This window comes from Poecilia reticulata, chromosome 5, assembly GCF_904066995.2.
Source record: "Poecilia reticulata chromosome 5, P_reticulata-male-v2, whole genome shotgun sequence".
NCBI classification, from domain to species: Eukaryota; Metazoa; Chordata; class Actinopteri; order Cyprinodontiformes; family Poeciliidae; genus Poecilia; species Poecilia reticulata.
In genome coordinates this window covers 13,191,890-13,203,813 of record NC_088834.1, presented here as the reverse complement: position 1 = coordinate 13,203,813, position 11,924 = coordinate 13,191,890, and the positions used below count along the sequence as shown (strand labels likewise).

General features: G+C 38.7%; 1 protein-coding gene across 1 annotated transcript; it reads right to left on the bottom strand.

The window, feature by feature from the left end:
- Positions 1-6,925: 6,925 nt before the first annotated feature.
- hyal1 (hyaluronidase 1) lies at positions 6,926-11,819 on the bottom strand. Its single transcript, XM_008408658.3, has 4 exons — positions 11,678-11,819; positions 9,112-10,013; positions 8,954-9,043; positions 6,926-7,636 (listed from the first exon to the last, which is right to left on the bottom strand). The coding sequence occupies exons 1-4, from the start codon at positions 11,736-11,738 to the stop codon at positions 7,316-7,318; spliced, it is 1,374 nt and encodes a 457-aa protein (XP_008406880.1). The 5' UTR covers positions 11,739-11,819; the 3' UTR covers positions 6,926-7,315.
- Positions 11,820-11,924: the final 105 nt, after the last annotated feature.

Genomic DNA, 11,924 nt, shown 5'->3' with positions numbered 1-11,924 from the left:
ATGTGGCCCTCCCGGCGTTTTATAGGCCCATGATTGACTTAAAATAGGTTTTGAGCATGAATTGACTACAAACTACATCTCCCTTAATGCATTCCGATTGTTACCAGCCAACATTACGGCTTCTCGCCACTAGAGAGCAGCAGAGTCACCTCAAGCTGCTTATTGATTTTACCAGCGAATAAAACAGACCTCGACAAGCTAACATCAAAATCTCCAAGAAAAAAAAAGTCGATTTACAAGTAAGACTGTGAATGAAGATGTGTGTGAGCAGATAAATGCATCTACATTTTTCTCCGTAGTGACAAAAACCACTGACTGTGGCCTCAATAACTTTTAATAAATTAAGCGGCTTCACTTAAATTAGCATCACTTCACCCGCTGGGGTCTGAACGCACTTCCTCCTGGTCCTCATCTGCAGAAAAATCTGCGCTAATTCATCAGTCAGTTGGATCTGTCTGATCCAAACAGATCAACTGAACTCTGAGTGTTTTACCCTGTGCGCGGTCCGGTGTGCGCTTTTTCCATTATTTTTATTTTTATTTTTTGCTTGGTTTCGCTTCTCCGAAACGGACAGATGTTACGTCTGCAGCTCCTCCAGAGCGCCGCTCTCCTGGGTAACACGCACCAAGAAGGCTCCATTTGTTAAATCTTCTGGACGAGTTATTTCCAGCGGGTTTTAATTCTTCGCAGCGGCGGAGCCGCGTCCGCAGTGGTTGAGCAGCGGACTGCGCATGTTACAGTCTAATTAACTTCTGCGTCCTCATTTATTTCCTCAAGATAAACTTCCGGCTCCTCAAATGGATTAACACAAAGTTGCATTCTCTTTAGTTTTCTCTGGTCTGTAATGGAGACTTGAATTTAACGCGCCATTTCAACCAAAGGTTTTGAATGCGCTTCCTAACCAGACGCCCCAACGCGTTATTCAATAATATGAGGTGTTTAATTTATTTTTAACATTGTATTTTCATACATTTATGCTAGGGCTGCCCACGTCTAGTTTTCCAGAGCTACATCTGCAACTTTAGATGCGTTCCTTCTCTAACACACCTGAATCATTGACTCATTATAAGCCTCTACAGAACTGAGTTGCCGCTAATGAGGGAAGTCAACCTTTTGTCTGGGGTGTGTTTTAGCAGGGATGCATCTAAAGGTTGCAGCCTGGAGGACTGAACCTGGGAGCTCCTGATTTGTACAGTCAATGTGGCCCGTTGAGGGAGGCCAATATGCTGAAGTGGCCCTCGGTGAAATTGAGTTTCACACCCTTGGTTTAAAGGTTTTTTCTGCGCTTTAAGAAAGCCAGTTCAGTGTCTAGTAATTTCACTATAAGTGTGCCAACAAGGTAAAATTTTTACAGCAACCTATTCGATACACTATTGACTACCAGCGTGACGGTTTTGGTTATTTTTAGAAACATTTGAAAATACTCTTACCGCTAATGAAGTGAGAGCTCCGTCGTTGATTAGCTAGCCACAGTCGTCTATGCTTCGTAGCAAAGTTTGCTCACCTTCACAGAGGTCAATTAAAACTTCTCTTTACTGTTTTGTCGCCTTTGTGTTTACATCCTTGAATCCAACAGTATCCAACCGTTTTCTTCAGTCCGATCAATGCAGTGGAAAGCAGCCGTACTGTCAAGATGACGGCAGAGCACCCGGATGTAGGAGGAGCGACGTTCTTCTTCTTCTTCTTTTTTTTTTTTTTTTTTTTTTTGATTTTAACGGCAGCTTGCATCCATTGCTGTTGCACTACTGCCATCTGTTGGATCCTAATACTTTTTCCTCAAATTCTCCTAATGAGCCCGGAATTATTTAAAAAACAAAACAAAATATCTTCTCTTTTCTTCTTCTCTTCGCTATTTAAATGAGCAACGACATTCTCAAATTTCAATTCCCAAGCCCATTTCCATATTCAGTAATCTCTTTTGATTCACATATTCCTACAGTTAATAAAAACATGCTCCATTGTTTCTATATTATCACACCAATTACATAAACCAGGAAGATGTTTCCCCATCTTAAAAAGAGTGCCATTCAAAAAACTGTGACCGGTGAGATGGCTGATCAAAGCAGCCAATCAATGAAGTTAAACATTATTCCATGTTTTTCTCACAATGACTATCAATAACCTATGGTGGATTCTGCCATTCAATGTTATAATATAATGAAAAATATCTCTAAATATCAAGTTTTCATATCCAAAATAAAAACAGGTGGTAAACCCACCATGTTGTCATCTTCTGTTTCACTGATTGTTTGAAGTGAAGAAATTATAATTGCACTTGTCCATTGAAATGCCCGAACCATGAGCTTTTCAGAGAAAGTTTACCTTTTGGGAACATAAATTTAGCAGAAAATGACTAATAATCAACAATAATAAATTTATTGTTAATTAATAAATCATAAATCTACGGGTTTCCATTTAAGTTTGTGAAACATCATCATTACCTCAAAGAAAAAGCAAATTTTTTATTATGATAAAATTTGTATTAACAAATCCTCCCTTAAAATATTAATATTTCAAAGATATTTCTACTCATCTCCTTCGTTCTTGCTAATTTTGAAGTTCTGAACTTTTGGCATTCAGACTTTGTCCAGAAAAAATTACAAATCATCGTTGGTCCTCAACAATAGATTAAATCTGATATCCAATTAGCAGTTCCCCCGCTGACTTGACCAGTTTGACAATCTTTGAGCAGCAGCAGTCTCTGCTCTCTAACAAAAGCATTTTTCTTCTGAGATCCACTTCATTACCCACACTAATATGAAGCAAAATGTTTATTCAAATGAGCTCAGATCAAATCCGGTAAAATGAACGAGAAAAAGGCTAAAATGAATTACGCTTGAGGAGAAAAATACATCGGAAATAATTACAAACTAAAGGAGGATCGTGGATTTTTTTAAAAAAGTCATTTTCTCATTATAATACTTTTATTTATTGTCATCAGCCAACTGTGCTCAATGTCATCAATGTGTATTCATGGAAGCAGACCATATTTAAGATTCATCAGGATAAATTTGATATCGGCATGCATTTTGAGCACCTGCTTGGAAACATATTATACTTTTTTAAGGTTTGATTTGCCTCTTCTTTTAATGACTTTTAGGGGAAATTATTTTCCATCTAGATGTGAACTTCATTGTGTGATTCTGCCACAAGGAGGTTTAGAAGTAATGTTTCTTTTTGGTCCTAAATGGAGACACTTTTCAGGTCTGACAGGGTTTTGCAGGACTGTGGTTGAGCGCAGTCATCTCATGATAAGCCGCATGTGACAGTCTGTCAGGTCGCCTCTCATCAGGAGGTTTTCAGACAAGGAGTCAAATGTACAACAGAAATAAAAACCATGGATTAGACCCCACAAGCGCTGTTTATCCCTATCATCTTGTACTTTCCTTTAATTGAAGGTTGAATGCCCAGATCACCATGAGTCCATCAGCATCCACCCTTGCTTAGAGGATGTGGTGTAGCTGTGATTGCAACTGTGGGGAAAGAAGAAGAAGGGAAAAAAAGGAAAATTACAGGGTTGTGTACCGTAACAAGCAGGATGCTGTGACCTCTGTGCAAATACGTCTTTCAGCCTTTACATTTAATGTCACTGATCCACTACTCTGATTTGATTTACATGAGGTGGGATGTTATTAAAAGGTAGTTCCAAGGCTGCTTTCCTTCAATTTAATTGCATTTCTTTCACAAAATAAGATTTTACAAGATTAAATGCAAAAATCCATCAGCACTTTTTATGGGAATAAAAAGGCGTTCTCATCAGCAGCTTAAAATCAAAGGTCAAATTTAGAACGTTAATTGAAAAACTGAGTAGCACAAGCCTGAATATATTTATACCAACATATTTTATCTTATGTTTAAAGGGGACCTATTATGCAAAAATTCACATTTTGCATATTTTTTTACTTCCATTTAGGTATAAAATGCTTATAAAAATAGCCTAAAAGCTTGAAAGAAAACAAACACAGCCATTTTCTGGCAATAAATGAATGTATTTGGTGTCTGGAAAATTAGTCGTTTCAAAAACCTCATGACTCTTAAGTCACATTTGACAGGATTTGTGCCGTTACGTAGCAACCCAAGCAACTGGTTTTATTGCGGCATGTGCTGTACAATGGCTGCTGGAAAAGAAAAGGGTTTTGCTGTTGACTTACCATGCAGAAATCTCTTGATGCATTCTTATTGATTGCGCAGGAGGCTCCACATCTGCTTTTCAAAGACATACAATGGTATAACGTGCATTTGTTTACATGTGTTTTTACGTGTGAGTTTAAGCTTTGAGTTGTGGGGCGTGGCCAACAAGATCTTATTTGAATTTAAAGTGACAACAGATGAAAATATGCAGAACTGACCAGACTAGAATCGTATTATCTAAGAATGATTTTGAGCAAAAAATTTAAAAATGTTTTATAAAGCCTTTAGACCTAAGCTAACTTTTTCAAGGAAGCCTACTTGGCCACATTTAAATAAAAATGACCAATCTTAGATTTTATTTTATTATTATGAAAATAAAGTCACAATATAACCAGAATAAAGTTGTAGCATTAGGTGAATACATTTGTAATTGTATAATAACTCCTACACCAAAAGTAACAGAAAATTGAATGATAAATGTTGAACATCTTGTGAAGTTATACTCTGGTACTAGTTTTACACATGGCACTTAATAGTTTGATGCTGATGTGTTAAAAGATCAAGTATTTCTGTTATCAGTAGCAGGACTTTGAAACTATTTGTGTCCGTTTCCAAGAAAGAACCACACAGAGTGAGGTGTGACATCAAATTTAAGATATTTTTTCAAGTAAAATTACATCTTTATTCTGACTCCATTGTACTGATGGAAAACAACAAGCATTAGCATGAATGACCTCTTTCTTTACACAGACCTGAAATCTGACCGCTTAACAGGCACATTGACCATTTCAAGGCAAACTCTTTGCTTTTAATAGCCTGATCAGTGCATAACACTGAGGGCTTTGATGACTTACACAAACATAAATTATGTAAACAAGTGTGAGCACAGGATCTTTAAGAGCCCCGATCAGAGAGTGGGAGTCCTCTGAAGGACACTGAGACGGAGCGTGACAAAACCGTGATTAAACCCAGAGCAAGTGAGACGATCTGCAGCCCGAGCGGCGAAGAAAAGGGAGGACGTGACCATGGAGGTGGGTGACAGAGCGAGATGCCAAAATGAAGAAACGCAGAGATGGAAGGGATAGGAAAATAAAAGAGGCCTGCCAGACCTGGCAGAGGCTGGAGAAAGACGAGGGAACCACTGAGAGCAGATAAACAGATCACAAATGGCCTTTGTGGAAGTGTGAAGGCAATTCTGAAATGTGTGATAACGCATCGAAACTCGGCTCGCAACAGGTAAATCTTACTCAAACTGTAAAGTTTCATGTCTTGATTTATAATCCTGCAACAATGAAATATATTTTTCAAATTATGAAACCAAGCTTTGCAACAAGTGTCGAATTATTTGGCTGTGTCCTGTTCTAATTTGGGTAGAGGAAGTGGATTTTAGGTTGCCAGGGTGAGAGAAAATTTCTGCAACCACAAAGTGACTGACAATCAGCCCTGAACGTCTATCAGTGGGAGCCATTTTGTATGTTCCCAAATTCATCAAACAGCTACAGGTAAACATTTGCCCTTGGACTGAAAGAAACAAGTTCAGCAATTTGTCTTGTTCAGACAGTTGCTGCAGTAAATGTTCTTTTTCTCTCTATAAATATATATGAAAAAAAAACAGAAAGCAAAACTGCAAATGTGTTGCTTCTGCTTGCAAAACCAAGTGCCCACTTTGTCCTCATTTTGTAACAATTCAGGGCAATAAAGCTGGAGGCTGGGGACAAGGGAGTCTGATCTTCCAGTCGTCTAATCCTCGAGGGACACAGGAGGTAAAATCACCGTCAGTGACATCAGTTTGCAGTAGTGGTGGATCTCAGATAAGGAGACATTGTACATGGCATTCCCATCCCAATCAAGGTCTCCTCACGCCCTCTGAGGTTCAGTCACTTGAATTTATTATAAATCTTAAACTGCTGCAGAAATAGACGATAATCTGAATCACGTAATGAGTAAAATGTGTTTTTACCTAACATGATCTGACTGCTGCTGTGATTTAAAGCTCCCGTAGCCGTGACCTTGATGTTTGTCTTTGTTAGTAGTCCAACAGCGCCACCTGCTGGTCACGAACCAACAAGCAAGTGATTATGAAAGCTCCAGTAACTTCAATAAATGGCAACTTCTATTTAAAAAAACAGTATAAAAGAGTAACTAATTGTTATTTCCATGCATGTCTTTAACTAATGCTGTTCAGACTCTTTGAAAGTTCTGGTTTTCATTAACTTAAAGCAACAATAAAACACTAATTTAATTAATTAATGTCATTTCTCAAAACATTTTTAGCGCTGGTAAAAAAAAAAGGGAAAAAAAGGCCTAAAAGGAGTTAAAGTAAGCATATTGATCAGTTCTTAAGTGATCAGAGGTTTCTGTTTCCCACAGGGGTAAAATACGTCACTAAACAACAATTTTCTGATAATTACTCTTCAAAATGGGAAAAACAATAAAATATCCCCTTTTTTCTTCTGAGTACAATATACTACAAGCATGTAAATATATTATCCTCACAAGATATTACATACATTTAGTCTGGTGTTTCAGTAATGAGAAAGAATAAACTAGTGCTCATTTAAAGCCAACAGCAATGGGAACAGCTATTAAATAAAGAGTAAACATTCTTGCATGATGCTTTTTAGAAGCTGAAAGTTAAATCAAAACAGCAAATCTTCCACTTGGGAATTCATTTTATGACTTGTGCTGTTGTGTTTTAAGTACAACACAACAGCACAAGTCTGCCTGGGAAACTAACAGGATCTGTGCAGTTTGCAGAAGGATTTGATTAAGTAGGTAAGTAGGAAGACACCAAAACAAATTAGTGGTTTATGTAAAAAAACAAACAAAAAAAATACACACATCCATATCAGTCCATACAGACAATAAAATAAAAAAAAAACAGATGCAAAAAATAGGTCATGATTTTTAAAAAATGTAGCTGTTTTGAAATGAGCAAAGAATCAATCAACTCAGTCCATTCATCTATCTTCAAAACCCATATGATCCTGACTAGGAAATGCAAACCCATCACAGAACAAAGACAGAGACACCGATACCTAAAAGCACAATTAGAGTTTCCAGTACTGCTAAAAGGCACATCTTTGGGTTCTGAGAAGAAGCTGACGACCCAACAAGCAACAAGTAAACTCCACTCAGCAAGACTCCGACTTCCCCTCTTTATTATTTAAAACTGTTGTAATCTCTAAACTGGCGTGGAGCAGTTCCTCCCTCCCCACCCAGGATAACACCTGCAGTAGAAGTCAGACTTCATCTGCAGCACACTTTGTGCATCCATCTGCCCTAAAACCCTGTAGTTGGTCCCTCCTGCCGGTTTCTTCTCAGACAGGATCTTCCAGGCTGCGGGGTCGAGGTGGAGGTAGGCACCCGACTTCAGGTCCGACCTCTGACACCGTCCCTGAGAGGAGCACAAAGTCTGGCTGCAGAGCATGGCAGCTGAGGTCACGTTGACCACGTAGGGACCTAAAGTCTCATCGATGTAGGACTTGACTGCTTCACATGTAGCCTGGACAGACACAGCAAATAGCATAGAATAAACAACTCTCTGTGTTGGAGCACAGCAACAATAAATCTGCTCTTCGTTGTTCCTATAGTGTTTGTTTTAGAGTAAATAAAGTCATATTGCACATCTAGGGTCTAAAATGTTTTTGATTCTTTTCGTTTTTATGATTAACAGATTTAATTTACACATATATAATGTTTTCTATGTATTATTTGTTGTCTACTGCCGCTACTTTGCAAAGGCTTCAACTTTTTCTCATCTTATAACATTACAACCCAAAGCTAAAGTGTATTTTACAAGGATTTTGTGAAACAGACCAACATAAAAGAGTGGATGATGGGGAAGTGGAAGCAAAATGATGCATGGTTTTTAACTAAATATTTAGAAAACAAAATATTTAGCACCAAATTAAATATTTAGCTTCAAACTAAATATATAGGTTGCGAACAAAACATTTAGTGCCAAACTCAATATTTAGTTATTAAGCTAAATATTTAGCTTTGTGCTAAATATTTAGCTTAAAATATTTAACTAACTATTTAGCTCAGTGCTAAATAGTTGAAGTTAAATATTTTTGCTTAGCAAGCTAAGTATTTAGCTTTGTGCTAAATATTTAGCTTAATATTAAGCTCAGTGCTAAATAGTTAGCTTGAAGCTAAATATTTAGCTTGAAGTTAAATATTTTTGCTTAGCAATCTAAGTATTTAGCTTTGTGCTAAATAGTTGGCTAAATATTTAGTATATTTAGTAAATATCTTTACTTCAAAAACAACCTTGAGGTTGTCACCGAATAGCTTGATTTACACTGAGATTATAACACACACAGGAGGACTTGAATAAGACAACTTCTGAAACCAATTGTTTGCACTAGATTTCACTTAGGAATAGCAGAGTAAAGGGGCTAAAAACTAATTTGATCCATCCCTCAAATTTAGATTTTTAATTTAAAAAAATATATATATATGTTTTTTAAAAGCAGTGACAAATTTTTCTTCCAAATCACAACTTCTACTTTATATACATAAAAGTAACAGAACATGAAACACTTTCAGGAGGAGTGAATACTTTTGCATGTCACCATAAACTGCAAATTTTACAAATTCCTCCTTTTGGAAGGAGTTTGACTACAGTCGAAGCCAATAGGTGCCTGAGATGCTAAAGGTCATCAAACAGTTGTACTACCACTTGAGAATATAGGAAAATTATTTGTTACAAGTATCACTTTCACAACAGCTTTCCTAATAACAAGTATTTTAACAGATATCTGCAGGATTATGTCAGTGTTATACAGAGGGAAATCAGCCATTGCATGTTTCATACCTTAGATTTATCGAATGCATGGTCCCCCCACAACACGACCCCAGCAGATCCTAAAGCAGCGCTCTCTCCTACAGTATAGACCAGATGCTCCTGTGTTGTGAAAACAGAATATCATTTACATCGGACCATGCCGAAGATTATATGAACCCGCCACTCACCTTGGAGAGGAACTCTAATGTGTAGGTGTAGACGATGCGGGCGTAGGGGAAGATGGGCAGCTGCCACGGGGTCACCTGGTCCGCTGCCCTCATGGCCTCCAGGATGCGGTGATGAGCGTAGAGCAGCACCTCTTTGCCGAGGCCTCGCAGGTCCAGGCTCAGGTATATGTCAGGGTACAGCGCGGAGGAGGCGTTCCACAGCCAGAACAACTCATCGTTCCTCTTCAGCTCCACATCTGGACACTTACCTGTGTAGTTTACGCTCCTGTCGTTGTAATAGTTGTAGCAATTGGGAAATCCATAAAACCCCCACAAGCCACTTGGCCTCATTTTCTGCCCCAGTTTCTGTGTTTCCTCCATGAATTTCCTCCCAGATTGCTCAAACTCCAGCCGAGCCGCTGCCTCCACCTGAGCAGGACTCCAGTCTGGATGCCTGGCCCTCACCAGGGCTTTTGACCCCTCCTTGTACACTTGTTTACTGTCCCAGTTTCTCTCCCACACCGGCCGCCAGCTCTCCCAGTCCACCACCGCCAGGCCCTGGAAGTCTCTGTCAGGAATGTAGTAGCGGATATTTTCGCTGGCAAGTCGGAGGTGTCCGTCTAGGCTGCTGTTCTGAGGAACCCCGCCGTTGATGGCCTCACCCTGGGCTGAGTACCGCGGGTACAGACCCAGCTTGTCAGCATAGAAAATGGTGATGTTTTCACCTATGAAGGTTTCATTTTGGTTCTGGACAATGCTAAACATCCCCAGGTCAAGATCCACGCCATACTGGGAGAGGCAGTTCTCTGTGGGGGCATTCCACACAGTGAGAAACGGCGCCTGGCTGAAACGCGAGGCAACAGGCAGCCCTGAAGTTAGTCTGAGCAGACCAAAGAGGACCAGCACCTCACGGAACCGCATGGCTGAAAAGAGGAACAAAGAGCTGTCACTAAAACCTGTTATGAAATTTCAGGTAGTTGCAAAACAGTGTTCCGTTTTTGTGTTGGTAACTCAAAATATCAGTCATTTCATTAATTTATGCCACTTTTTTTTTTTTGCCTTGAAGGAATAAAATCCTCAAATGCAAAATGCTAAATTGTGTAAGAATGTAAAAAGCGTCAGAATGGTTAAAAAGTCCAGACCTACAGCAAGTTGTGAATGTGCAATAAGACTTGTGGATTTCTGTAGAAACAACTCGCAGAAAAACTGGCAATAATTTCATAGACATGTTGAATGCTATTGTTTACATCCGGAAATATCGCGCATGCGCACAATGCTGGGGGGCAAAAAAGATGATTCTTCAACTTGCCATAACCACTGCTCTTCGGCCATTGAGTAGTTATGTTAACAAATTGAAACCTGGATATGTATAATTAATTTAGTGCAACGCGCCACAGTAAAGGTAAAACATCGCAGAGAAACCGCTGAAGAGCAAGTTAAAACCGCTCCTCTTCTTCTTTTGTATAGCTGACCAACAGCTCGGCTAGCTGACAGAGACTCAACACCAAAATCTTTAAGTCTCTTTCGAGTTTTACTGTTTTCATGCTAAGGTTGTGACAGTCAAGCTAACATAACTGACTTAACTCCCTCTCCTTCGCTTTTTTTTTTTTTATTAAAACCTTTTACTGACCAATAATCTTTATTTCTTTATTTCTAGTTGTCATAGTGTTGACAATTAGTAGCAAAATATTATTATGCATACATTTAAGATTTAGCGCATTATGTTGACAGCTAAAACCAACGGCATCGCCAGAGAGGAGATTTTTTTTCCCCTCCAACAGGAAGCTGGGGGCGGGGTCTCGCGCGAATGACGTCACGTTTTAACGTGTCAAATAAAATGATGCTAAGCAATCAATCAGTCATATATTTATTTATATAGAGCTTTACACAACCAATGTTTGTAAGACTGAAGTGTTTTATAGGGCCAAAAGGAACATAAAAGAAACAGCAAGAAGTAAATTACAAGAAAATAAACACAGAATAAACAAAATAAAACAAGACGTAAGAGGTAAAAAAAAAACAAAAACAAAAAAACCGGAGTACTAATCAGAGAATCAGATAAGAGGCCGAGCTAGCCATGTTGAAACATGTTGGTGGCAGAATTATGGTTGCTGAGAATCTTTTTTTTTTCAACAGAACAGTTGCTCAGTTAATAAATAGATTAAGATAAATCATCTTAATCTATAAACCTGAATGGAAACCAAATCTAAACTGAAAGAGATTTGAGCTTTATTTCCAGCAGGACAACAACTCTCTCTCCAATAGAATGGTTTGGAACAATGCACATTGATGTGTCAAAATGTCCCAGTCAAAGTAAAGACCTAATCCCAATTGAAAAGTTGTGGAAATACTAATGCTTTGTTGGAGAGATTCTTAACTCTTCAACAACCGATCTTAAGTATTGTCAAGTAGTCTGAATTTAGGGAAGACAAACAGCTACAAAGAATGATCCAGTCATGAATTCAAATGCATCAGATTCTCAGCACTGAAACAACAGCTAATCCTTTCACACAAAATGAAATAAGCAAGCATGATTAACAGAAAACGTCAAACTGGTGTGAATCTGTAACAAAAACAACCCTCTTACCTACTGTAAAACCTTCAAGAGGTTCTAATTTGTGGTTTGCCAAAGACACCAGAAGTCTCATGATCTGACTGAAACAGGGAGGGAAACCAAGCAGGGAAAGGGGAAGTGAAACACCAGAACTGGAACCAATCCGACGCAAGCTCAACGTTTCTACCAGCAAATGAGAAGAGACATGCAAATCCTGCAAAAGCAGCCTTAAAGTCACAGGCAAGATCAAACCGAATCCAGCAGTTCTCTCCCTCCTGCT

Bases quoted from the DNA above. Each gene is read 5' to 3' on its own strand.
- hyal1 (XM_008408658.3), bottom strand. From the start codon at position 11,738: ATGAGACTTCTGGTGTCTTTGGCAAACCACAAATTAGAACCTCTTGAA. The intron at 10,014-11,677 runs GTAAGAGGGTTG...TCCTCTTTTCAG, and splicing joins TCTTGAAGGTTTTACAGTAG to CCATGCGGTTCCGTGAGGTG. The intron at 7,637-8,953 runs GTATGAAACATG...GTGTCTGTCCAG, and splicing joins ATGCATTCGATAAATCTAAG to GCTACATGTGAAGCAGTCAA.